At 46.1% G+C, this 27,159-nt stretch overlaps 2 protein-coding genes and 1 pseudogene across 4 annotated transcripts in view; all 3 read left to right on the top strand.

The window, feature by feature from the left end:
• Window positions 1-5,382, top strand: part of TTL (tubulin tyrosine ligase) — a 33,840-nt gene extending 28,458 nt beyond the window's left edge. For all 3 annotated transcript variants that reach the window (XR_009357345.1, XR_009357346.1, XM_059188368.1), the window contains one exon: window positions 1,845-5,382. Coding sequence is in view for 1 of the 3 variants with exons in the window: in XM_059188368.1 (XP_059044351.1) it covers window positions 1,845-1,959 (115 nt within the window). In the remaining 2 variants the exon portion in view is untranslated. The remainder of the gene's footprint in view (window positions 1-1,844) is intronic.
• A 4,321-nt stretch (window positions 5,383-9,703) lies between these two features.
• Window positions 9,704-27,159, top strand: part of POLR1B (RNA polymerase I subunit B) — a 34,610-nt gene continuing 17,154 nt past the window's right edge. Inside the window, exons 1-10 of the mRNA XM_059188366.1 lie at window positions 9,704-10,002; window positions 15,047-15,214; window positions 15,458-15,604; window positions 17,335-17,467; window positions 18,779-18,915; window positions 19,772-19,995; window positions 20,992-21,163; window positions 23,999-24,170; window positions 25,370-25,651; window positions 26,505-26,638. Coding sequence (XP_059044349.1) covers window positions 9,790-10,002; window positions 15,047-15,214; window positions 15,458-15,604; window positions 17,335-17,467; window positions 18,779-18,915; window positions 19,772-19,995; window positions 20,992-21,163; window positions 23,999-24,170; window positions 25,370-25,651; window positions 26,505-26,638 — 1,782 coding nt within the window. The 5' untranslated portion in view covers window positions 9,704-9,789. The remainder of the gene's footprint in view (window positions 10,003-15,046; window positions 15,215-15,457; window positions 15,605-17,334; window positions 17,468-18,778; window positions 18,916-19,771; window positions 19,996-20,991; window positions 21,164-23,998; window positions 24,171-25,369; window positions 25,652-26,504; window positions 26,639-27,159) is intronic.
• On the top strand, window positions 12,195-13,176 carry LOC131807699 (NADH dehydrogenase [ubiquinone] 1 beta subcomplex subunit 8, mitochondrial-like; annotated as a pseudogene).

Raw genomic sequence — 27,159 nt, 5'->3', positions numbered from 1 at the left:
GGACATGATCCTCGAAGGCTGCTGGTTCTTCTGAAGATTCACTTTCATCAGGCCAGGACACTTTATGGTTCCCCACGTCTGCATCTTAGAGGAACTGAGGTGATCGTCCACACGTTCAGGAGAAAGTTCTGGACCTACAAGGGGCATCGTTGATACACAAGCCACTCTTTCATTAGGAGCCAGGCCTTCGCCGCTTGCTCAGTGGCTGTGACATGGCATGTGTGATTCATCTCGTTTGGCAGTCCCTTCAGCTAACCCCAACCTCCCAGGCCCCAGTATGGGGGTCCCAATCATGAGCTGAGACACAGGCCCTGTCCTTGGAAAGACTGGGCATGACAAAGGACCAGACAAATACAGATTACAAACTGGGACATGCTTTATCCTTGATCAAGGATGTTAAAGTAGTATCATTGAGCAGAGGGCTGCTGTTGAGAGGTGGTGCTTGGCACTGAGTCGAAAGGAGAGGTGAGCAGGACTGCTGGAAAACAGCGGCATGTCTCTGTTCCCCTTTCCTTCCAATAAAGGTTCAGTCATCCCATGTGTCCTGTGCCCTCTCCACCCCGCTTCCTGTCCCATGTCCCTTTGCCTTCCTCATTCAGTGTCAGCCCCCCCCCCCCTGCTTCGGGGTATGGTTCCCATCATTGTGTGCATAAGCAGCAGATTTCCTCAGCAGTTATAAAGAGCCCTCCCTCGAGGCCATGTCCTGCTCTGGTGACTCCTCCCTGCTCCTATGTAGCCAGACTTCTGGAACGCAGTGTCTGCTCTTTCTCTGTCCTCATCCGTGCTGTGGTCCATCCTGGGCTGGATGTCATCCCTTCCACCCCACAGAAATGTTCTTTGAAGGTCCCCAGCTAAGTCCATATTGCCAAGTCCAGCGGCCCCTTTCCATGTGGACATCCTGGACCTCCCAGCAGCATCTGAGGGAGATGCTGACACCATGCTGAGATACTCTTCTGTTGTGGCTTGAGACACACTCTGTAGGGGGAAGCTTTGGCTGAGGAGATGTGGGCGGGATTGGCCTCTTGCTCCTCATCAGTGGACCCCAGTCAGGACCTCAGCCCTGGGTGTCTGTCTTCTCTCTCCACTATGCTTTCCCTGAACGTGATCTTATTCAACTTCTTAATTTTAAAGCCACCAGATTACATCACAGCCCAGAGTTCCAGAGCTGGTCCGCTCAGCCTCCAGCCTTGACAGTCCTCTGCTCTCCACCCCCACTGTCCTAGCTCTCCCACAGGCCCTCTTCCATCACTGTGGACGCTTTTGCAGAGAGCCTTCCAACGGGGATCTCCTCTTCTGCTCTTGCCCCAATAAAATCCACTCTCAGTGCGCACCATTCCTTCTCCCCCTCAAAAACACACTCTTTCTCTCCTCCTCTCTTTTTTCTTCCCCGCTCCTTTCTGTCTCTCTGGGTCTATCTGTCCTTTCCCTCCTCTTTTCTACCCCGTCATCCTCTGTCTGACCTCACTCGTTCCCCAGGTGCCACCTATTTGTCACCCCTGGGGAGTCTCTCCGAGGGTCTCCTCAGCCACACTGAGAAGGTGCTTTCCCTCCAAGTATACCCACCACAGGCAGGCAAGATGGCTCTTAGACTCTATGGAGATTGCCCATCTTCCCTGCCAGTGAGAGCAGGAGTTACTGGTCTCTTCACCCGAGATCTTCCCGAAGTACTTGGTAAGGGGCTGCTTGATGCTCGTGCAGCATGTGTATGTACCATGGAAACCAGTTTTAGGAACTTGGTCATGAGATGGAACACTTAGGGCAGGTCCCGGTGAAAAAATATCTATTGACTTTCCACTTGCACTTTGATGACCGTCTACAATGATATTTTTTAAAACACATTTCAGGAAGCTTTATGCAGAACTGTGCCAGGGCATCGTGGACATAGCCATTTCCAGTGTCTTCCCACCCCCGGACGTGGAGCCGCAGCACGTCCAGCCAGCGGCGTTCATCAAGCTGTGACCGAGGGAGGTGCTCAGAGCTGCCTCAGAAGAAGCATGAGCTCCTGCTCCAGGGGAAGGTGGACTGTCAGGGTGGCTCACTACCAAGCCAGGACTGGAGAAAGAGAGGCAACCGGCAAAGCCGCGACAGAAGGGAGAACACCAGAAGGAAAGGCAGCTTCCCCAAAGAGCGGTGGCTCAGGGGTTCCCAGGTGGCACTCTCAGCGCTGCTGTTGAGATGTGAGAATGGAAGCCAGTTGCTCAGAGGCGGGGAGCCAAATGCTCTTCTAAGGGGAAAAGACAGGGATTTGATTATTTTATGTTCTCATCCTTTAAAAAAAAATCCAGTTTTTATCCTAAGGCAGCATTGTGAGCAGCACCTCTCCTCCCTGGGGGTTGAGACTGTTGGACCTTTCGTTGGTGTCTTTCCACCTGCTGCAGCCTTAGTGCCTTAGCTCCATGCCCAGCTGCAACCCTTCTGTCTGGGACACGGATTGGATATTATAGCGTCTGGGAGGTTGCCAGTGTGTCCCCTGCCCATCTCTCTCCACAGCACCTGCCCGTGGAAGTCTGGACAAGCATGCACCAACAGCGCTCGGGTTCGTGCTGGGCGCCACCTCACAGCGAGCGAAGGGGGCTTTCCTCGTCATGTTCCTGACGGCATTTGGTCAGTCACCTGTCAGGGCCAGTGTGGGCTAGGCACCAAAACAGCAAGTGCTGCTCTCGATCTGCTCTGTGCATGTTTTAGAAACCAAGCAGCAAGTTTGCCACAAACCCATAAGCATCAAATAAGCATGAGAGAGAAAACAAAACAAAACAAAATACGATGTCTTGCTTTACTTAGTAGTTGGGTGTGGTAGGTTTTGGAAATATGATGATCCTCACTTATCTTTGTTTTAACCAGAATTCTCCATGCACTTTTGCAAAGTTCCCTTTGGCTCACTTTTTTTTTTGTTGTTTTAACTTCTGTAAAAACCCCTCTAGAGGGTAGGAGAAGTAGAGTTACACACATAAATACACACACACACACACCCTACCAAGTGACACTGCCCTAGACACAGGTAGCTCTCCCCCATTTTCTTGCCCTCAAAGCACCTTCTGCAGGAGCTAGAAGGGCTCGTTTGGTTCCAGGGAAGATTCTCTGCCTGCTTGTGCCTCTGCATGCCAGGCGAGGGTCTAAATGAGTGTTTGTCTGGCCTGAATGGGGGAATCTCCTAAAATGGGAAAGACGTGGTTTCAGAGCTCTACACAGCATCTTGTAAGTCACTAAATGTGTCCTGTTAGGTGTAGTTTCCACTCACTGGATCAAATATTCTGTAGTCTTTTCAGGAGGCTACATCACTAGCAGTGGGAAGAACAAGATGCTACTTGTGTTCCAACGTGAGCTGAATGAGCAGGTCCTTCTTAGAATGTACTGGGAACCACAGCAGGCCTCCTGTCCAGTACGTGCTGTGTTCTTCCTTTGTGTATATGTGTGCCCCATTATTCTTTCTGTGTGGTACCAGACAACAGTTATACCGTCAGGGAGACTTTCCTAAAAAAGGGAAAAGAGCAATGCCTCCTGAAACACGATGAGATGTGGGAGCTCACGGTGAAGAAAGGATAAGGAGTATTTCGTAGCAGTGGCTGTAGGACGTGGTAGCATTATGTCGGGGTGAAGGAGAAAGGCCAACTGGTTTGGCTCTTCTGCAAATTGGAATTACAAAATACTCTGGTTACCCAGAATACAGACAATAGGGTTTGCATCCAGAGTGAAATTAAACAGCAGGGAAAGTCAGTCTTGGAAGGCCAGCACTATTCGATGAGTGTTTGGGGACTTTGAGCAGATCATGACAAGGTGCACACCCTTCTAGAAAGTGTGAGCTTGGGAAGTCTCTGTGGACTGGTGACGGGGGAAGCATGGAGGCTTTTGTGTTATCATACGTGAGTGTAGGTCTGTAATGATCTTTTGGACCTAAATTAAAGAGACATTTGAGAGTTTCCTAACTCTCACAGTGACAGAGCTAAGAATTTAGATGGTGCAAGTCCATGGATCTTGACATAATTACTAAGAAACCTCAATCACTGGCATATATGTGAGGGACGTAAAACTTTAAAAAGAAAACTATGCTTCATTCCTCACAATGTTTCAAATAAATATCTATTTCATGCATTAGTTTTTGATCGGGTGGGATCAGTTTTGGTCAGGTTGGCTCAGAATTGTTCCATACCCTTCCATGATACCTTTGGCACAGATGGTAATGCCTCGCCCCTCAGTCTTCCTACATGCAGAGTGCGTATGTGTTGCCAGTTGCTAGGGGAGGAGTGTTCTTTATTTGGAGATGTTAATTCCAATCTTCGCACTGTCATTTGACTGCACAGTGTGAGATGAACCCATTAACTTCTCTGTGCCTTAGTTTCTTATCTCATGGAAGGGATTGTTGCCTGACCTGGAGACTACCTCAGGGACTTCTAGTGAGGACAGGTGAGGTTAGGAAGACTCAAGAACCTGTGGTACCAAGGTTCTCAGTGCTGACTATATGCTGGAATCACTTGGGGAGCTTTTTTAGAATGTTGGTTTCTACACCCTGCCTTTCTCTCCCACCTCTGACCAATGAAATCAGGACCTGAGGCATCAGTATGCTTTGAGATGCCTTGAACCACTGCTTAAGAAGGAAGGACAAACACACTGCTACCTTAGAATAATAAAATAAGACCTAGGACTTTTTGAAAAAGTTCCTTTAGGAAGGACAGGCATTTCTTGAGGAATGACCATGTTGGTCAACGCGTCGACCTACGTATTCATGATATAAGCAACTGCTGTCTAAGCATGTTCTCGTTTTGCTTCTTGTCCAGCATTTGTAAACTCAAATATGCCTTCATTTCCTTAAACAGTTTGTGAAGCCTTGACAACAAATGTAAACAGCCAGGAATTCATACATCTGCTAAGTATGTGTTAAGGGTATTCGTTACTGAGAGAAAAGCCCCTTCCCTCATTAACTCCTGTGGTAATCATAAACTCGATTTTACCCAGAACATTGAAGTGCCTCAGTGTCTGTATGATTCAGTGCAGCAGGTGCTGGCATGCTTACCTGTGCACTCGCCCTTTCACTAGCACCTCAGGATAATTATCCCAGACTCGGGATATCTGGTAGTGTCAGAAATGTATGGGATCCACAGGATTTGCAAACAGCAGCAAAGCTAGAGTGTGTTTTTGTTGACAGCCACGGTTGTGTCAAGCAGGTGTGGATCCAGCCCTGTTGTGGGGGTGGGGGACTCTGCTGGGGAAGACAAGGGGCCAGAGTAAGTCCCCTGCGGCATGTGGGTGCTGTGGAGAAAATTCAGTGATACACTTGTCTCTGATCCTAGATGCAGAATCTGTACCTAAGAGGAAATGACTTCTGAAATAAGGTGATTTTATGAATGTTTAAAATGCCCAGAGCATTAAAGTAATATTTCAAGCGTCTTTGTGCCCTTTGGTTCTATCATCTCATCATGGTGGTTGATTGTCCTAGGATATCACTGGTTATATGAATCCACAGTTCTTTTGTTCACGTAGGCAGACTTTTTCCAGAAAGGGTCAGAGTCGTAAATATTCTAGGCTTTGCAAACCAAACAGGTTCTTTATTGCATATTCTTCTTCTTTTTAACCAACTCTTAAAAACAAACAAACAAACTTGGTTGACAGGTGGTACAAACACAGGCCAGATGTGGCCATTGCTTGCTGACACAGCATGTTACCCAATACATAAGCCAAGAGACTGTCCTTTGAAACTGTAATGTGCTCCTCCAAGGTGAAGCATTGAAATAATTTCTGCTGCCAAAATCCGGTCCATCTCTTCCCTACCTTGTGTGTTGTCTGAATCATGCTACAGATGGTCAAGTGAGACCCATGGTTGTGAGAAAGCATTATGTGTGCTTCAGACATGGGAGGAGGTAGAGGGGCTTCATAAAATGATTCTACAATCAGCAGGAAGACCGTGAAGTTCTAAGAGTTCACTAAGGCCACGTATAGGAATATCTGTAAGTGGACACCGCCTCAGGCATTTAGTGTCATTTATATAAATTGTAGTTAACTTGTAACTTCCTGTGGGATGAGACTGGATGCTTTGGACTTCTTTCCTATGTATGGCCTCTTTCACTCCATAAACATCTGGCACAAAGATTTGTGGCCTTCCACAAATGGAAACCCTGCCTTAAGCACTCCAGACACGTCTCTGATTTGATAGGATACACACCTACCAGACTCGGTGTAGATTGCATGGGCAGGGTGCAGGGACAAGCAGACAGGAACCCAAGCAGGAAACTACTTAGGATCCTGAGAGTGGACAGGTTCAAAGCCTTTGGAGGACCTCTCTTCATGGGCTGGTCCTGCTTGCTGTCTGGAGCTGCCCCTTCTCCTTAAAGAACCTGAAGTTACCTTTGGCCCCAGAGGTTCAGTGATAATTTAAAGATGTCTCCCCCAAAACATCCCTAAGGGCAAAGGGAAATGAGCTCCTGTCCCAGGGAATCCTTTGCATAGGTTGATTGCTGCAAGCCAAGATTCCTTTTCAAAATTCACATGAGAGGACATCAGTAAGAACAGCAGGGAAAAAACTGTCTAAATTAACCAACGGCTTGCAACAATCCAGAAACATTTATTAAAGAAAAACCATTCTACCTTGATAAGAATAGCAAGTTTTGGAATGTTTTAATTCACTCTACTTTCATTCCCCTTTCCTTAGCTCCGTAGTAGCCTTGAAAATGAAAAGCCCCACGATCATGGTAAAACCCCAGAGTCTAGCAACAATTGGAGGATACAGAGGCGTTGAAGCTCCTCCAAAAAGCCCCATTCCCAGTGAATTGTCATTTGACCTGTCTGGCTGTTCATGTAGGTCCTCATCTCAGGGCTTGTCTCAGCACTTCTCAAAGTGGGCCTGGTGTAAACAACCTTTTCCCTACGTGAGTTTGTTAAAAATAATCAGCAGGTGTTTATCAGCTTCCTGGGATGGCTGTAAAATTTGGACGGAACAACAAGCTGACCAAAAAAACTCAGGGAAAGATGGGGAATGAGATAGCCATCAGAAGTTTTAAAAAGTTTCTAAAGAACAAAGAAGGCCACACACATGTATAGGGCTGTGTGCAGGCCTGGGGAGACCTGAATTCCTGCAGCTTTTTTTTTTTCTTTTTAAGTAGGAGCCCAGGACAGGGCTTGAACTCACAACCCTGAGATCAAGGCCTGAACTAAGAACAAGAGTCAGATACTTAATAGACTGAGCCACCCCAGCACCCTGAATTCCCTTACTTTTTACCTCTATATGACCAGGAGGATCTACACAAGCCTCCCTGGCATGCCCAAGGCGCATGCGCAGACAGACAGACACACACACACACACACACACACACACACACACCCTTGGCAAAGACAGGGAGACTTAATGGTCCAAGTGTTTAAGGAAATCTGTTCAGTCATTAGTTGACCACTAAGCTAAGAGCAGAGACTTCAGTGGCCACACACATCAAAGAATATAAACTTTACAGAATTATTTCAGGATAGTCTAATCAATGACAACAATAAACCTTGGAGAGGATAGAGTATCTGGTTTCCAAAGTTGCCCCAACATAGTATTATATTTTTCCAGTTTTCAGCATAAATTATGGGACATGCAAAGAAAAAAGAAAGTATGGCCCTTGGAGGGAAAAGGCAATCAGAAGAAACCATCCCTGAGGAAGCCCAGGCATTGGTCTTATTGCACAAACTTTAATTCAGCTATTTAAATGTTTAAAGAACTAAAAGAATGATGAGAACAGTGTCACCAGAGAGAATATCATTAAAGAGATATAAATTGTTTATATAATTTATATATCTATGTCTATAAAAATAGAACCAAGTAAGAATTTTGGCTTTTAAAAGTATAGTAATGCAAATAAAAAATTCAGTAGAGGGCGTGTAGGTGGCTCAGTTAAGAGTCTGCCTTTGGCTCAGGTCATGATCCCAGAGTCCTGGGATTGAGCCCTGCAAGTTGTTGGGCTCTGTGCTTAGCCTAGAGCCTGCTTCTCCCTCTGCCACTCCCCCTACTTGTGCCATCTCTCTCCCTCTCTTTCTGTCAAAAAAGTAAAATATTTTGGCGGGGTGCCTGGGTGGCTCAGTGGGTTAAAGCCTCTGCCTTTGGCTTGGGTCATGATCCCAGGGTCCTGGGATCAAGCTCTGCATCAGGCTCTCTGCTCAGCGGGGAGCCTGCTTCTTCTTCTCTCTGCCTGCCTCTCTGCCTTCTTGTGGTCTCTGTCAAATAAATTTTCAAAATCTTTTTAAAAAAAGGATTATAGGGGAATCCTATGAACAATTTTATGCCAACAAATTAGATAACCTGCCCCAAAAGGGCACATTCCTAGAACGACACGAAATTGATGAACCTGACTCAAGAAAGATACAGAAAATCTGAACAGACATAAAAAGTGGATTGAAGTAAAGACCAAAAAATCTTTTCATAGGGAAAAGCCCAGCATCTAATAGCTTCACTGCTAAATTCTACCAAATGTTAAAAATGTAATGTAGCCAGACAATGCATTTTTCTTCAGCCATGAAAGAAAAGAAGTACTGAAACTTGCTGTAGCATGGATGAACCTTGAAAGCAGTGGAGAGATAGTGAGGATGATCCGTTCAGAACGTGTGCTCTGAAGAGGATTTTTGGTAGTTGAAGAGGGACAAGGAATCAGTGAGTTGTTTTTGTATTGTTCTGTTTAACAGCTTTTCCAGCAAATTTGTAAGCTGATGGAAATGGTTGTTCCAACAATAACCCCCTCATTCTCTTGCCTTCAAAGAGTTCCTGACTTGGGGGGTGGAGGACGAAGGAAGAATTTTCCTTCGAAGGAGCAGAGACGTGATAAAACAGGAGGAGGAAGAATTTAGGGTGCAGGCGCGCCCATCTCGTTAGGTTTAACGGTGTCAGCATTGAATAGAAACAGAAGATAACTTGTAAAAGTGATACAGGGGTAAGAACTACCAGCTGACCTAGGTAGACTAAGACTGACAGAAGGGATGGATTCCCAAGGGGCAGGAGGGCACTTTTAGGAGTGGTGGATTAATTCATTACCTTAATTATGGTGATGGCTCCACCGGTGTATACATGGGTCAAAAGCTATCCACGTGCACACTCTAAACGTGTGGTTTACTTCAAGCCAATTATGCCACAATACAGAATACAACTGTTAAATACACACCCAAAGGATGAAGTTGAAAAACATGTGCCGACATTCCTTGATAAACCCATATCCTGGGGGGAGAAGCGATTCATAGGACTCGCACAAACTCCAAGGATCTTAAGGCTGGAAGTCTCCTCCTCCTGAAGCCTCAGGAATCCGGTCTAGATGGAAGGGGGGGAGGCTAGCGAAAACAGACCACTTCTTCACCATCGCAGGGCAGCTTTCACGACTTCACAGCTGGGTGGTGACAGCAGTCGGTTTGGTTCCCAACTTCTGCTTTTTTCCACAAGTCAGGGTCAGCATCAGGCATCAGCTTCGGAAAGTGATCATGGTTAACAGGAGAGGAAGGAATCTCCGAAGACCACTCTCCTCCCGGCCTAATTCACTGCGCGAATGAGCGCTAAACAGATCACTCGACGAACCGGGCGCAGAGCTGGCGTGAAGCGGACCTCGGCCATCCGTCGGCGGAGCGGGGACTAGGTGGGACCGCCGCGCTCTGGCTCCGTATAGTTCCAGCCCGGCCCATTCACTCTGTGGTGTAGGTTTCAGGTCGACCCTGTAAAATCGAAGGGCCAAAGTCCGGCGGAACCGGAGGAACTACATTTCCCAGCAGGCCGTGGGCGCCGGCGTGCTTGCCCTTCTTCCCGGCGTGTGCAGAGCGGTCTCTGGCTGTGGGTGTGCTGAGGGACGCATGGATCCTGGCGGACGCATGGATCCCGACGGACGCCTGGAACCAGCCGGCCGGTGGCAGAATCTGCCCAGCGGGCCTAGCCTAAAGCACTTAACTGACCCGTCTTATGGGATCCCGCGGGAGCAGCAAAAGCCAGCGTTGCAGGAACTGACGCGGGCGCATGTGGAGTCCTTCAACTACGCTGTGCGCGAGGGGCTCAGCCACGCGGTGCAGGTGAGCCCGGTGTCCTCCCCGGCTCCTGTCCGCTCTGTGTTGCCTGGCGCCGCTTGCCCCTGTGCGTCCCGCGACGGGGCGAAGCTCGAGGCGGGCAGAGGAGAGGGGCCCCGCGGGCCTGGAGGAGGGAGGCGGGTGGCAGGGTGCGTGTGTGGCTCTGGGGGAGTGGGAGATCCGGGTAGGCGGGGAGAGGGAAGGGGAGTGGAGCCTGCGTGGAGTAGGGCACTGGCCTCGGGTAGGGGTCCTGGAAAGATGACTTGGAGGGAAGGGGAGTGGAGCCTGCGTGGAGTAGGGCACTGGCCTCGGGTAGGGGTCCTGGAAAGATGACTTGGAGGGAAGGGGAGTGGAGCCTGCGTGGAGTAGGGCACTGGCCTCGGGTAGGGGTCCTGGAAAGATGACTTGGAGGGAAGGGGAGTGGAGCCTGCGTGGAGTAGGGCACTGGCCTCGGGTAGGGGTCCTGGAAAGATGACTTGGAGGGAAGGGGAGTGGAGCCTGCGTGGAGTAGGGCACTGGCCTCGGGTAGGGGTCCTGGATAGATGGCTTGGAGGGAAGGGGAGTGGAGCCTGCGTGGAGTAGGGCACTGGCCTCGGGTAGGGGTCCTGGATAGATGGCTTGGAGGGAAGGGGAGTGGAGCCTGCGTGGAGTGGGGCACTGGCCTCGTGGAGTAGGGGTCCTGGATAGATGGCTTGGAGGTCCCGATATAATCCCAAGTAGTTGTACCCCTCGATCGCGCCACACCCTGCGCGGGGCCTGGCATTTGTAGTCGACTTGACTAGGGGAATACTAGATGTGTTTGTCACTGCTGGATTTCTCTGTGACTGGAACCCGTAGTGTTTTGTGGGACAGGTCCAGCGTGCGGTGACAGCCATGCACAACGCACGCGCTTTCATATCACTGGGAGTTTTCACTTCTCCGAGAAACTTCCCGGAAAAGGTTCTGAGCCCATTCACCCAAAGACCGTACTGTGGAAGGTCGTCCTTCCACGGTTTTCTTCGCTCACAGTTTTAAAGGGAGAAACTGCTGGACACCTGTTCTGAATTAGGTGGGTGTTGAGGAAGATACAGATGAGGCATAGAAGCGAGATGGGGTAGCCGTAATACTTGCTCAGCGTTAAGTGATTGATCTAAAGGGTAAGGTAGGAGAGTTCAAGTGAAGGTGGTGGTGGGAGGTCGAGTCTCCTTTAGTCAGCACAGCCACTGTCTCCAGGTGCTAGGCTCTGAGGGTCAGGAGGAGGCAGTCCTGTGTGAGACACAGTTCTTGCTTTTGAGGCCTTGGTAGCACGTTTTGCGAGTGGAGTGGAGGAGAGAGAGGGACACATGGAAGCAGTCAGTGCCTGTACTCTGGAGAACTGCTCTGCCAAGCACTATGGTAGGGTATTTGGGGAGCACATAGGAGGCAAGGCTAATCCAGGTGCTTGAGACAAGGCAGGGTCAGGTGAATTGAAGGGGGGAGGAGAGTGCACTCCCTCCAGGAGAAGCGGGAGAGCACAAATCAGGGGACACTACCGTGTGGGTTTATTGGGTAGGATTTGTGTCCTGAGAAGTAGGGGTAGTAGATCTGCGTCCTGAGAAGTAGTAGATTTGCCAGTTTCTGATACTTGAACTCTCCAAATAATGCAAGAGCATTGAAGTTTCTTTGAAGATTAATTAATACTCCTTTACCTTTTGGCAACAGATAAGGCTGATGAAAAATATTTGTGTCGTATCTCTGAGAAAAACCATATCCAATTAAAGGTTAATGAGCATTGGGGTTTATTGAAACAGCGAAAAAAAGAGCCCGGGATTCAGATGATCAAGGAAGACTTGCTCTAAAATAAAAATGCACGTTTACACAAGACTTTTTAGGAGGAGTCATAGATAGACTGGCGGGTCTCAAACTTTTTGGTCCCAGAACAATCTCCTGCTCAAAAACTCTTGAGGGAGGGGCACCTGGGTGCCCCTGTTTCCTCCACTCTCTGCCTGCTTCTCTGCCTGCTTGTGATCTCCGTCTGTCAAATAATAAAATAAACAAATAAATAAATGAATGAATAAAAATCTTTGAAATAAAAAAAAAATTCTTGAGGGAGCGTAAAGAGCTTTTATCAGTATTTACTCTATTAGAAATTGAGGTTGAGAAGTTTTTACAACACTAATTCATTTAAAAGATAAACCAATTAGATACTAACATTTTTAATAAAAATATTTTGGGGAAGGATGAAGGTGGTGGTTGCCAGGGTGTAGGTCCTGGAAGTCTGATGGCTGCAAAGGGCAGCTGGGACCATGGTGCTGTTGGGTACACAGACAGCCTCCCACATTACCAAGAACTTGCTCTTGGCGCTGTATCCCAGGAACCCTATCCCAAGACCCCAGAAGAACCAGCCACTGTTGCCAAAGAAGTATAATACGGGGGTGGAAGACTACGAGCCATACTCAGATGACAGACAACATGGGGTGCAACGAATACCAGAAGCTCCCTGACCACTCTTGGCAGGAGAGGGATCCATGGTATGACTGGGACCGCCCAGGCCTGAGGTTGAACTGGGATGAACAGATGTACTGGAACCTTGACATGTCCATCGGGAGCCTTGTGGACACATCTCCTTTGCCTGTTTCCTGAAATCTCATGTGTAAGCACCTCTTGGGCTTTGTGGCCTTCATGGTATTCATGTTTCGGGGTGGGGAAACTTATGCCACCTACCAGCCCATGGGGCCAAAGCGGTGTCCTTATAATAATCTGTACCTGGAACGAGGCAGTGATCCCACTGAAGGGCCCAAGCTGGTGGTTCTTTATGAGATCTGAGGAGACTCCATCAGCTTTGTTCCCCCTAAGCGACTCCCCTGTTTCTAGAGATTTAACTTTAATGAAATCCCTGATAAAAACTTAGTGCTATGGTTTAAAAAAATTTTTTTTCTGGGGCGCCTGGGTGGCTCAGTGGGTTAAGCCGCTGCCTTCGGCTCAGGTCATGATCTCAGGGTCTTGGGATCGAGTCCCGCATCGGGCTCTCTGCTCAGCAGGGAGCCTGCTTCCTCCTCTCTCTCTCTCTGCCTGCCTCTCTGCCTACTTGTGATCTCTCTCTGTCAAATAAATAAATAAAATCTTAAAAAAAAAAATTTTTTTTTCTAAAGCAGAAAAAATTAAAGGTAAATGATATTTTTGCACATTTTTAAAATGTCTGGCTTATTAGAAGACAGCTGGATTCCCATTTCTGCTTCTGTATTCAATGTCTTGCAATATGTTGTTTTAATTAAAAGTACATGTAGAAAATGTAACCTGCCCAGATAATGATGCTGCACCGTAGCTGGTACCGTGAGACTAGGAGAAAATGTTGTTGCAGAAAACACAGTAAAGTAAGTGACTAACAGAGTCCAGGGAAGAATAACCTTTGTCATATTTTTGTTTGTTTAGAGTTTTGCCCAATTTGGGGATGGGGGGGATGGATTCCAAATTAATACATCACAGTCATCTTTTCAGAATACAGTCGATTCTCATTTTTCAGGAATTCGTATTTATTAATTGCCTACTCACTAAAATTTATTTGTAACCCCCAAGTCAATATTCACCATGTGCAGGGGCACCTGAGTGACCCAGTTTAGGTTAAGCCTCTGCCTTTGGCTCAGGTCATAATCTCAGGGTCCTGGGATGAAGCCCCACTTTGGGCTCTCTGCTCAGCAGGGAGCCTGCTTCCCCCTCTCTGCCTACTTGGGATCTCTCTTTGTCAAATAAATAAATAAACTCAAAATATTCACCACATGCAGAGTGGTGAAAAATTTGAATTGCCCAATGGCCATCATCCCAACTGAGGTCCAAGAAGGTGATGCTCCACTTTCTTGTTTCAAGCTCTTGTACTATAAATAAGTATCCTTCTCGAAGTCTGTCCAGTTTTTCTCATTCTGGTGCTTTTTATTAGTGATTTCACTGTTTAAGATGGTCCTCAAGCACAGTGCTATCTAGTGTTCCAAGTGCAGAAAGGCTGTGACGTATCCCTTAGAAAATCTGTGTTAGATAACCTTTGTTCAGTCATGAGTTAGTGCTGTTGGCTGTGGGTTCAGTGTTCATGAATCAACATATATATTGAATAAAGTATCCTTAAAACAAGGTTATGTATTGATCAGTTGACGAAATGTGGTCGGGGACCCACAGGAACCTAATTTTGTCTTTCCCCTCAGAACGGTGGTTCAGTATTCACTAATCAGTGTTTGTTTCAACTTTATAGACCAGAGCTATCTCAAGTAATGAGATCGTATTGAGATATAGATAGTGTAGCTATGGCTTGAAAAAGTGAATCTTCTCCCTTTTAAAAATTAATGCTTAATTTTAATCCTTAAACAGGACAGATTAAAATTTTGTTTTAGAATAAAATACTAAATTCTAAAGCAATGCCAGTTTTAGATAAAATTGTAAAATTTAGAAAAGGTCAACTGAACTGACATGAGGAGGAGAATCTTTATTTTCTTGGCCCCACTTTCGGCATTCTTGTTCTAACGCTAAGGCTTAGGGGTTCATAATTGGTTGTAGGGGAGCTCAGTGATGCCCTTTCCTCAGAAGAGCAGAGCTTCCCCCAGGGAGCAGTGCAAAGAAGCAGCTGTTGTGGCAGAGGAAGAACCACGGCCCCCACCTGTGGCTCTGGCTTCAGAACGAGGCCACCATGGAATGAAATGTACAGATATCAAAGAAGGGCATTAGAGTGTGGTCCTAAATCAGCAGGTGTTTCCATATCCTTGCCTGTTAGGCGCAGTCCCATTTGTATGGCTACATACTTAGCAGACACCAAGTATAACAGAGAAGGCAGACACTTGGTTCAGAGAACAGCTTTGTTCTGTACATAACTGTCCCTCGAGCCTGCTACGAATGTGACTTGTAGACTGTCATGATCTGAAGTAGTACATCCTCGTTTTAGGGACTTGGGGTGTGAGTACAGTGGATGTAGCTTTAACCCTCTTCCTAGATAGGTCACCTGCAGCATGGTAGGCATCAGTGCGTGTAGAATGTGTGGGGTTTGGAAGAACCCTAGAGAAAGAGGGTCTTGGAGAAATGCAAGCAGTTAATAGTATGGATTGTATTTCAGGCTATCCCTCCCTTTGAATTCGCTTTCAAAGATGAGCGCATCTCCCTTACTATTGTGGACGCTGTCATCAGCCCGCCCATGGTTCCGAAAGGCAACATCTGCAAAGAGCTCAACATTTATCCAGCCGAATGCCGGGGCCGGAGGAGCACCTACCGGGGCAAGCTGACGGTCAGTACAAGTGACAGCATGCAACCCTCACATGGTGCGTCTGTGAGACTACAGCTGACGCCTCATAAAGTGTATACCAGAATTCTGCTTTCTTAGCATGGTCGTCCAAGAGATTCCATCTTCTAAATTGAAAGCATATGCTCATTTACTTTCCGGCCTTCCTCCTTACTCTCTTAAAATACTTGTTCTTGTAGATGCACAGTTTCTTTTTCTTAAGTATTTTTTTCTCTCCTTTTCCTTTAGGCTGATATCAGCTGGGCAGTGAATGGAATCTCAAGAGGAATCATTAAACAGTTTCTTGGCTACGTTCCCATCATGGTGAAGTCTAAGCTTTGCAACTTACACGGCCTTCCTCCCAAAGCCCTCATTGAGCACCATGAGGAAGCAGAGGTAACTGTGGGCGCCCGGTATGCTGCAGGGCCGGGCGATGCTAGAGAAGGCCCGAGGTGGGGGCGAGAAGATCCGACACTCATCAGTGGGAATCAGGTTTTCCTTCTCTGCTTCCGTTTCTGGTTAGGTTAAACGGGGCTGGCTCCCTTGGGTGCATCTTGTGCTGGCCTCAGAATGAGGCTCAGAGACAGTGTATGAGAAGTGGCCATACAGTTAGAGAACGTTATTATTGTGGGGGAAGAATTGACAGGCTTTTCCCGAGTTTTCCAGAGGATACACATTTAGAGATGTTCTGTTTTACCAGCAGTAAGACTGTGTGAGCATATTAAACGCTTCCCCTACCTTCCCTTCGGCGTCTCTTTCAGCCACGGTAGGTGGCTTTGCAGTATTGAGTTGGAGTGATCAGGAGCACAGACTCTGCCTGGAGTGGGGAGACTGTAACATGTAACGTGCTGGGATGAGCGTGATGGTGTCAGATCTGGGTTTGACATACAGATGCTCCACTTAACCACTTATGTGGGTTTGGGCACATTCCATCTTTCTGAGCCTCCATTCCCTCTGCTGGGCATAACAACTGTGCCTCTTGTTATTACGAGGATTAAATGGGATGGTAACATAGAACTCCTAGCATGCTTACACCTGCTTCAGAGTGGGGCTGCCACTATAGTAGTATTTTTTTTTTTTTTTTTTTTTTTTTACAGAAATGAGATACTAGAACTGTGAAAAAATAGTTTCCTCTTTAGCTAATCTGAATTTCTGGTTTCCAGAGGGTTTTGTTTTGTTTTTTTAAGATTTCATTTATTTACTTAACAGACAGAGATCACAAGTAGGCAGAGAGGCAGGCAGAGAGAGAGGAGGAAGCAGGCTCCCTGCTGAGCAGAGAGCCCCACTCAGGGCTCCATCCCAGGACCCTGGGATCATGACCTGAACTGAAGGCAGAGGCTTAACCCACTGAGCCACCCAGGTGCCCCATCCAGAGTTTTTGTACAAAGTTTTTTTTTTGAACTTATTTGAGAAACCTTATTTGCCTGGAAGCAAATGGCTATTGTTTTCATCTCTTTACAGTAAGGTTTTTTTGTTTTTGTTTTGTTTTTTAAATATCATATGAAGACAAATCATTTTATGGGACAAAAGGGCAAGTTAGGTCGAGCCTGTCCAGTGGAAGAAAGTACCCTGATTTTCTTCCGTACTTTTCTCCCAGGTCCCCAGAACCTTTTTTTTTTTTTTTAAAGATTTTATTTGTTTATTTGACAGACAGAGATCACAGCAGACAGAGAAGCAGGCAGAGAGAGAGAGAGGGAAGCTGGCTCCCTGCCGAGCAGAAAGCCCGATGCAGGACTCGATCCCAGGACCCTGAGATCATGACCTGAGCCGAAGGCAGCGGCTTAACCCACTGAGCCACCCAGGTGCCCCCCGAGAACCTTTTTAATGTACTTGAGAAGACTGTTGGTTCACACACTAACAGATTCCATACAGTTTCCAAGGGATCTGTAGACCCTTTCGCCTCCGTGTGTACCTGGCACTATATCTGGCAGGTAGTTTCATGTTTATAACTAATGTATCTTTTTTTTTTTAATTAACATAAAATGTATTACTTGTTTCAGGGGTACAGGTCTGTGAATCATCAGTTTTACACAACTCACAGCTCTCACTATAGGGCATACCCTTCCCAGTGTCCATTACGATTAATGTATCTTTGTTTAACAAATTATAATTCATCTCTTCGGCAGGAAATGGGAGGCTATTTTATAATAAATGGCATTGAAAAAGTCATCCGAATGTTGATTATGCCTCGGAGGAATTTCCCCCTTGCAATGATCAGACCAAAATGGAAAACCAGAGGGCCTGGCTATACTCAGTATGGTAAGTTGTAGTGACTTTTGGAATGTTCTTTTAGAAAAGTTTTGTTTTTCTGGGGCGCCTGGGTGGCTCAGTGGGTTGGGCCTCTGCCTTTGGCTCAGGTCATGATCTTGGGGTCCTGGGATCAAGCCCCACATCAGGCTCTCTGCTCGGCGGGGAGCCTGCTTCCTCCTCTCTCTACCTGCCTCTCTGCCTACTTGTGATCTCTCTCTCTGTTAAATAAATAAAATCTTAAAAAAAAAAAAAAAAAGAAGTTTTGTTTTTCTAGTATGCATTTCTGTGCTAAGAATTTATAGTGAAAAATCCTACTTTCTATTATGTGTTCTTTTTTTCACATTGAAAGAGCACATGTATTTATGGTATTGCTTACAAAGATGGAGGTTGGCCTGACTTTACCAGAGGTTAGTATGGGTCTCAGAAGTCTCCTGGAGCAGGCTGCCATGGCATTCCTCTTGGGGTCCCTGGCAGACAGCCACCTGGACTCTGAGCACTCTCTGTGACCAGGCCTGGCTTCTTAGACAACATTTTACATTCTTGGGCAGCCCTGCAGTTAAATAATTGAGCTAAAAATCAGCCTCTAATGATAGCCCGACGTACTAGGTCTAGAATAACAGCAGCTCTGCAAGTCACAATGTCTAGTCATTTATCCTTTTGCATCACTGATGCAGAGTGTCTCAGTGATCTTTGCTTAATGCAAACAAACTTAAAATCTAAAATTCTGCTTTTCTCCATTTGAACTCTTTGATCAAGCCATCATCTCTTGATTGGATTCCACAGGGTATGAGGGATATAAAGTGCTATGTGATCAGGCTTCACAGGGTGCCAGTGATACAATGTGTTATAAGACACGGACCCTGCTCTGGAAAGAAACTTTGAAGTTGGATTAAATTTCTGTAGCTTCGGTTACTAAGAGGTTTTCAACCAGGGAGGTTTTGCACCCTAGTGGACATTCAGCAATGGAGACGTTTTTGGTTGCCAGTCTTTGCCAACCTTCATGATTTGGCTCTATTTTTAAGAGGGTAGATAGGAGCGCCTGGGTGGCTCAGTGGGTTAAGCCTCTGCCTTTGGCTCAGGTCATGATCTCAAGGTCCTGGGATCGATCCCCGCATCGGGCTCTCTGCTCAGTAGGGAACCTGCTTCCCCTCCTCTTTCTGCCTGCTGCTCTGCCTACTTGTGGTCTCTTTCTCTCTGTCAAATAAATAAATAAAATCTTTAAAAAATTTTATTTAAGAGGGTAAACATTATTCAGAAGAAAAAACGACAGAAGCAGTTACAATATTACTGAGTTTTTGACTTCTTGCTTTGTTTCAATAGGAGTCTCAATGCACTGTGTGAGGGAGGAACATTCTGCTGTTAATATGAACCTTCACTACTTGGAAAATGGCACGGTTATGTTGAACTTTATTTATCGGAAAGAACTATTTTTTCTTCCTTTGGGATTTGCACTTAAGGTGTGACTTCATGAATATATTTCTTTTGCTATGAAGACCTTCACTGTGCAGAATGGATGGATAGGGTCTCCTTAGCGGTATTCATGCTGTACCAGCTGTGCACTGCTCAATAACAAATTCTCCAAAATTTGGTGGCTTAAACTATCTGTAAACATTTCCCTCTTACTATTTCTGTGGCCGGGAGCTTGGAAGTGGCTGGGACCGGGGGACACGTCTGCCTTGGGATGTCAGGAGGTTGCAATGAGATATAGGGACTGTGGTCATTTAAAAGGCTTGACTAGGAGCAAAGGGTCCACATCCAGGGTGGTCGCTCACAGCTGGCCCATCATTATGGGCTATTGGTGGGAGGTCCCAGTTCCTCCGCATGGGCCTTTGGACTGGCTGAGTTAGCAAGGCTATACCTGCAGTCCCTTTTATGACCTGTCCCTGAGAGTCACACATTCACCTTTCCTCTGTATTGTTTTGGTCCCACGGGCCACTGCTGACTTAGTTTGGGAGGAGGCTGCATAAGGCTGTGAATGCCAGAAGGCGAGGCTCACTGGGGCCCTCTTGTCGTCTTACCATATAGCCTCTAATGAGAGCCCTATCTGCCGTATCTAGAATAACAGCATCTCAGCAAGTCACAATGTCTAGGCATTTATTCTTTTGCGTCACTGATGCAGAATGTCTTAGCAATCTCTGTTTAACGCCGAAACAACTTAAAATCTTATCTCGGAGAGTTCATTTCCATTCACCCATAGTGGAGTGTTAATTTTTCTTGGATATTAGAAAAATAGAAAATTGTTACTAAACGGGTAAAATGGTTTAGTTATTATGAGTAATTCAAAAGAAAACTTTTCTTTTTTTTTTTTCCTAGGCGCTTGTCAGCTTTTCCGATTACCAGATTTTTCAGGAGCTCATGAAAGGCAAAGAGGAGGACTCTTTCTTTAGGAACTCCGTTTCTCAGATGTTAAGGATTGTCATGGAAGAGGGTTGTTCCACACAAAAGCAGGTTCTTAACTATCTAGGTGAACGCTTCAGAGTCAAGCTCAGTCTTCCTGACTGGTGTCCAAATGAACAAGCTGCAGAGTTTCTGTTTAAGTATGTGTGGTTTTGCTTAAACTGCGTTTTCTTTTTTTTTTTTTTTTTTTTCCCCCGTGGGGCGGAAGGTGTCAGTGGTTCTTTTTATTGGTTGTAGTTAGTGCTGGTGCGTCATCTGGGACTCAGAATGGACCTGCGGGTAGGATTCTGGTCTAAGGAAGTAGGGGCTAGCCCTGTGTTTCCATGGCCATCCTCACCTTTTCCTTTTATGGTAGTTTTATTTTATTTTATTGTACTTTTATACTTTTACTTTGAAACAACTTAGGATTTCTGGAATCGCTGCAAAAATAGTATGGTGGACACTTCCATTCGCTATTCGGTATCATTTGACTACATTTGCTTTTGTAATTTCTCTGCATGTGACAAACATGTTTCTTTGTGCAACATTTGAAGGTTGTAGGCAGGACGTCCCTTTGTTTCCCCAAGGCAGGGACTCTGGGTTCTGTAACCACTGTCTAGTTCTTAGCACCATCCAGTATGTAGCCACAAGACCCATCAGGAGCCCTTGAATAGCCAGTGCAACTGAGAAACTAAATTCTTAAGTTTATTTAATAATTTTAATTAATTTGGGGCACTGGCGTGGCGCAGTGGGTTAAAGCCTCTACCTTCAGCTCAGGTCATGATATCAGGGTCCTGGGATTGAGCCCCACATTGGGCTCTCTGTCAGCAGGGAGTCTGCTTCCCCCCCTTCCTGCCTCTCTGCCTACTTGTGATCTCTGTCAAATAAATAAATAAAATCATTTAAAAAATAATTTTAATTAATTTAAATGTAAATGGCCGGTGGCCATTTACACACCGTGTTGTCCAGCACAGCTCTGGACCTTGTGACGATGTGCTGTCCTTTTGCTTATGTTGCCAGTGAAGATGAAAAGCAATTTTTTGAAAACGAGTAAGCTCTTCTAGGTAAAGAGGAATCAGGCCCCTTGGTCAGTAGATCATCAAGGACGAGTAGTAACAAAATGGTTTTTTAAAAAGCTTTGCTTTCTCTTTTGACAGCCAGTGCGTCTGTATCCACCTGAAATCCAATACGGAAAAGTTTTATATGCTTTGTCTCATGACCCGGAAGCTCTTTGCATTAGCCAAAGGAGAGTGCATGGAGGACAGTCCGGATAGTTTAGTGAATCAGGAAGTCCTGACGCCCGGTCAGCTCTTCCTCATGTTTCTGAAGGTAAGTGCCTGCTGCTCTTGCCCCGGCCAGCTGCCCTTCTCGTGGAATACTGTGGCAGTTTCCGGCAGTATTGTTTCCTGCGTGGTTATGATTTGTAGTTTGGGTGTGTTACATAGTCCGCCTTTTCTTTTTGTGTGTTTACTGAGCAGTAAGGGACTTGATCAAAGATCTTAGTTTATACCAAATTCAGAAATGTCCTTCATGGGGCGCCTGGGTGGCTCAGTGGGTTAGTCCTCTGCCTTCGGCTCAGGTCATAGTCTCAGGGTCCTGGGATCGAGTTTCCCATCGGGCTCTCTGCTCGGCGGGGAGCCTGCTTCCTTGCTCTCTCTCTGCCTTTTCTGCCTGACTCTCTGCCTGCTTGTGATCTGTCTCTCTCTGTGTCAAATAAATAAATAAAATCTTTAAAAAAAAAAAAGTCCTTCATGTTTCTTAGTGGCTAAGTGAAGACAGTAGCAGATCTTGGTTGTAACATTAATGACCCCGAGTGACTGGCCTAACCATGTGTCATTTCCTTTTGCATCATTTTTGTTTTAAGCTTCTAAACCTCTGAACGTGGGACACAATAAGAATCTTCAGGAAGGTACATGACAGTGACCTAATCTGAATCACAGCCTTGCATTGGCCATTTCACTGAGTGTTGCTGCAGAGATTGAAGTGTCTGTCATTTCTGTGCTTGGTTCTGAGGGCTAGGGCTTCTCAACTGTGAGGGAGCAAGAGCGAGTGCCGGGCTGCCCTTGATGAACTTGAGAACAGATCAGGTGGGCGCCGTGCCTCACCTTCTGTGACGTCTCCCTTCCCTGCCCTTAGCACCGCCTGTTCAGCTTCATACGCCTCAACCTTTTAGCGGGAAGGCTGGTGGACCTCTCAGGAAGGCTCCCGAGAGGCCTCTCTGGCTTCTCTTGCTCTGTCGTGTGCAGCCTTTACATATAAGTCCCCAGTCAGCTGGGGACTCACACCTAGTCCCAAAAAGTGCGAGAACCTAAAAGAACGCAATTTGGCAGGAAAAACTGACCTGCAGTCCAGGGGGCTATTTATAATTTTTACTGATTCTACTTAGTGTGACAGTTTGTATGTTTGACTGTAGAACTGTGTTTGATTACAATTCAGTGCCTCAGTCTTTATCAGAGGTGTTAGGTTTGTGCGCCTGCTACCTTTCTAGAATCTGGAAAATTCTTTTTTTTTTTTTAAGATTTTATTTATTTGTTTGACAGAGATCACAAGTGGGCAGAGAGGCAGGCACAGAGAGAGGGAAGCAGGCTCCCTGCTGAGCAGAGAGCCCAATGCAGGGCTTGATCCCAGGACCCTGAGATCATGACCTGAGCCGAAGGCAGAGGCTTAACCCACTGAGCCACCCAGGTGCCCTAGAGTCTGGAAAATTCTTAATACTGAAATACGTTTGGCCCAAGTGGTCTTGTGATGCACTGCTTCTTGAGGAAAAGTTTGTTGTGAGGCTTAAGTAAATATGCCAAGGGCCAGCATACAGTACATGCCCAAGAAATGCTGCTTGCTCTCTTAGCAAGTTAACGACAAAGTGACAGGAGGCAAATGTGTGACTAGGGAGCGAGGTTAGCTCCTCATTCCCCCCGTCTCCTCCTGTCTTGGGTTGCAGAGCTGCTCCCCATGTCTCTTGATCTTGCTTGCCTGACTTTCTCTTCTCTTTTCTTTTTTTTCTATTTTCCATTGTGTTTCAGATTTCTGGGAGAAGAGTCAGTCTTTTTTACTAGTTTGTCAGCCATCTTGTATTTTGGGTGTCATTTGGAGACTTTGACCTCCTTTTAGTAGGACAACAGGCTGCTGCTTGGTCTTAAAGCTTTGTTTTTGTTGTCCGTTTCTCCCTGTCGAAGCTGTTCTGACTGCTTGATAAAAGCCCTTTTTTTTGGTTGTTTAAATATTTTATTTACTTATTTGACAGAGACACAGCGAGAGAGGGAACACAAACAGCGGAGTGGGAGAGAAGAAGGAGCTTCCTGCTGAGTAGGGAGTCCGATGTGGGGCTTGATCCCAGGACCCTGGGATCATGACCTGAGCTGAAGGCAGACATTTAATGAGTCACCCAGGCGCCTCTGATAAGAGCATCTTTTTTTCTTTTTTTTAAAGTTGGTTTTGTTTTTTTTTTAATTTTATTTTTTTGACTGAGCCACCCAGGCGCCCCCGATAAGAGCATCTTAATGAAAGCACTCTAACGCCAGAGCAAACCACTAGTGTCGAGAGTGTTGACTGGCAGTTTTGCCCCACTCCAGGGGACATTTTACAGTGCCCAGAGACAGTTCTGGTAGTCACGGCTTGGGGGATGCTACAGGCCTCCAGTGGGTTAGGGCCAGGGACACTGCTGGACATCCTACATGCATGCTGGGCCCATCACCATGAAGAACTATCCAGCTAAAATGTCAGTAGTGCTGAGGTGGAGAAACTCTCATCTACAGGTGTTTGTAGATTCTATCTTAATAATGCCTGACCTGGGGCGCCTGGGTGGTTCAGTAGGTTAAGCCTCTGCCTTCAGCTCAGGTAATGGTCTCAGGGTCCTGGGATCGATCAGTCCCTGCATCGGGCTCTCTGCTCATCAGAGAGCCTTCTTTCTTCTCTCTCTCTGCCTGCCTCTCTGCCTACTTGTGATTTTTCTCTCTGTCAAATAAATACATAAAATCTTTAAAAAAAAAAAAAAAAAAAAACAAGAATGCCTGACCTATAATAGTGCATGGTTTTCAGGTTTATAGGCCAGACATTTTCCATGTCAAATGTATAAATTAGTGGGCCTTTGTTGCAAATGTACAGATTACATGGGAGTAAATACAAAACATGAATAATTTGAATGTAATGGCTTAAATTTTATTTTAGGAAAAAATGGAATCTTGGTTAGTATCTATTAAAATAGCTCTAGACAAGAGGGCTCAGAAGACGAATGTGTCCATAAACACTGAAAATTTGATGAAGATTTTTAATCTGGGAACAGACCTTACAAAGCCGTTTGAGTATCTTCTTGCTACTGGAAATCTGCGTTCTAAAACAGGTAAAACTAAACGGATTGGCTTTGTTTTAGTTGCACTGCGTTTGCTCAGTGTAGATTTATATATTGCTAAGAGAGGTTCTTTTTGAAAGTGATCTTGTCCCTTTCAGTAAAGACCGATTTCATGTTGTAAATTTGACAAATGGGTTTCGGTCTGAAGGACTTGAGACAAGGCGTCCGTGGAGCTTAAATCTACTTCTCGCTGTCACGTGCATCTCTGTGGCTCTTTCCAGAATACTAAAGACAGCGTAGCTCTGTGAGGAGCAGTCACCAGGACAGATAGTCTGGGAGGGTTGTAGATGTGTTCCTGTCCCTAAATCAGGTGCTTTAGAAAGGCCTGGAAGACTTAGGTGGTCATTGAGAACCCAGAAATATGCTGGTTTTGTTTTTTGTGGGTTTTTTTTTTTTTTTCCCCAAACAGATGGTACTAATGCAGGTTTTTTTTTTTTTTTTGAAGATTTTATTTATTTATTTGACAGGCAGAAAGGCAGGCAGAGAGAAAGAGGGAAGCAGGGTCCCCGCTGAGCAGAGAGCCTGATGTGGGGCTCGATCCCAGGACCCTGAGATCATGACCTGAGCCGAAGGCAGAGGCTTTAACCCGCTGAGCCACCTAGGCGCCCCCAGTGCATATTGTTCTTAAGGATAACAACTTCTTACACATTCTCCCGGCCTCAATGATGGGTCCCATTTAGTTACTTGCTGTTTCATATTCATTTAACATTTCCCCCTAAGGAGGTAGTCATAGAGGAGAGAGAGAACCAGGAGACTGATATAATTTGGAAGTCTGGGGGGTTTTACTGCCTTTTTTTGTAAACTCTTCCCACTCAGGAGAGCTAATAAACTTTCTAATAACTCACTGTGTAATTTATAGCGTGCCCTGAGGTGCTTGTCCTCAGAGCCTCAAATCAAAAGAGACTTGTGTTTTTATTTTAATTTTAATTTAATTTAATTGTTTTTTAAGTTTTTTTTTGTTTATTTGACAGACAGAGATCACAAGTAGGCAGAGAGGCATGCAGAGAGAGAGGAAGGGAAGCAGGAAGCAGGCTCCTCACTGAGCAGAGAGCCTGATGCGGGGTTCGATCCCAGGACCCTGGGATCATGATCTGAGCTGAAGGCAGAGTTAACCCACTGAGCCACCCAGGTGCCCCGAGACTTGTGTTTTTAAGTTGAGCCTGTTTCTGAATGATTTTTCTTTTATGAAGGTCTTGGCTTCCTGCAAGATTCTGGCCTTTGTGTTGTGGCTGATAAGCTGAACTTCGTACGCTATCTCTCCCATTTCCGCTGTGTGCACAGAGGGGCCGATTTTGCCAAGATGAGGACCACCACGGTACGCAGGCTGCTGCCGGAGTCCTGGGGCTTCCTGTGTCCTGTGCACACCCCAGACGGGGAGCCCTGCGGCCTCATGAACCACTTGACTGCTGTGTGCGAGGTTGTTACACAGTTTGCGTACACGGCATCTGTTCCCGCTCTGCTGTGCAGCTTGGGTATGTGGGGTGTGGCCAGAAGCCGTCTCGTTTGGGTATGTGGGTTTGAACAAGTGCAAACTATTAAGGTTTGCTTCTTTGGAGGCTGAGCAGAGAATTCCTGTAAGAATTGTTTCTTCTTCTATGCTGGAGTTGGTCTGATCTCTTGGCTCTTGCGTAGGACAGGTACATTTTTTTGTTTTAAATGAGTGAAGGAGGAATTAAATATGGTTTTGTTCACACACACACCCCTCCCCAACCCCCAACCAAAAAAAAAATGTCAAAGCATTTGAAATAAAGCAGCATTCAGTATTGAATATCAGAAATAACGTTTTGGGTCACTCTCTGTGCATCTGATTTCTTGACCGCTACATCTCTAAGTATGGAACCCTGTCATTTTTCAGGAAGACAGTTGAAAAGGAGTAATCTAGTCTGTACCATCAGAGACATAGTCTTTGTTCCCGGGGATCTTCTGGCTGCTCTCTCTGCTTTGGCTGAATGTCCTGGAACGCCCACAAAGCAAATACATTTTAACAAGTAGACAAATTCACAAGTGTGGAATCCACAAATAATGAAGGTCACATGTAGTTAGGCTTTGGGGGAAAAGTTCATCTGTTTCAATGGTTCAGCTCAAAATATAGAAGGTATACATACACCCTTGTCCCCCAGCTGCTCTCCCCCCAGACAGAGTCACTCGCTGCTCATGTGTCCTCATGCAGTGACTTAGAAACACTAAAGCAATAAAAAAATGTGGTTTAGAGACAAGATGACTAGCTGTCTAAAATGACGAAGCGGTTGCTGAGCCCACCTGGAGGGACTTCTGGCTATAGGAAAAAAGCATTCCGACGTGAGCATTCTGTGTTTGTTTCACCAGGGGTCACTCCAGTTGACGGAACTCCACACCGACCGTACAGCGAGTGCTACCCTGTCCTGCTGGATGGCGTCATGCTCGGCTGGGTGGATAAGGAACTCGCTCCTAGCATTGCAGATTCGCTCCGACATTATAAGGTGATCTTGCCTCTTGGTGAATTATTCTATGTCTTGATCTTCATTGTCAGTCTTTTTCTCATTGTTGAGGTAGCCGCAGGACTGTCCAGAGTGGTCAGAGGGTCTGGAGATCAGAAGCTAATTCCTAAAATGCCTAGGTGGCTCAGTGGGTTAAGGCTCCAGTCATGGTCATGATCTCAGGGTCCTGGGATCGAGTCCGGCATCGGGCTCTCTGCTCGGCGGGGAGCCTGCTTCCCCTCTCTTTCTGCCTACTTGTGATCTCTCTCTCTGTGTCAAACAAATAAATAAAAATCTTAAAAAAAAATGATACAAAGGTGCCCGTACATCCCCTGTAGTCACAGAGTCTTGTCTTGTGCTGGCCTCGTAGGTTGGGGTCAGTGACAGATACTTTGACCTGAAAGCATTTTTTTTTGGTAGTTTCCTTGAGGCCCTACCTCTAACAAATTTTAACTTTTCTTGTTTTATAAATACTAGTGGCCTATAGGGGGCCTCAAAATAGCTTCTTTGTATTTCAAGTAATA

The sequence above is a fragment of the Mustela lutreola genome, chromosome 9 (assembly GCF_030435805.1).
Source record: "Mustela lutreola isolate mMusLut2 chromosome 9, mMusLut2.pri, whole genome shotgun sequence".
Taxonomy (NCBI): Eukaryota; Metazoa; Chordata; class Mammalia; order Carnivora; family Mustelidae; genus Mustela; species Mustela lutreola.
The sequence above is the reverse complement of the archived record's forward strand: the minus strand, read 5'-3'. Positions and strand labels throughout refer to the sequence as shown.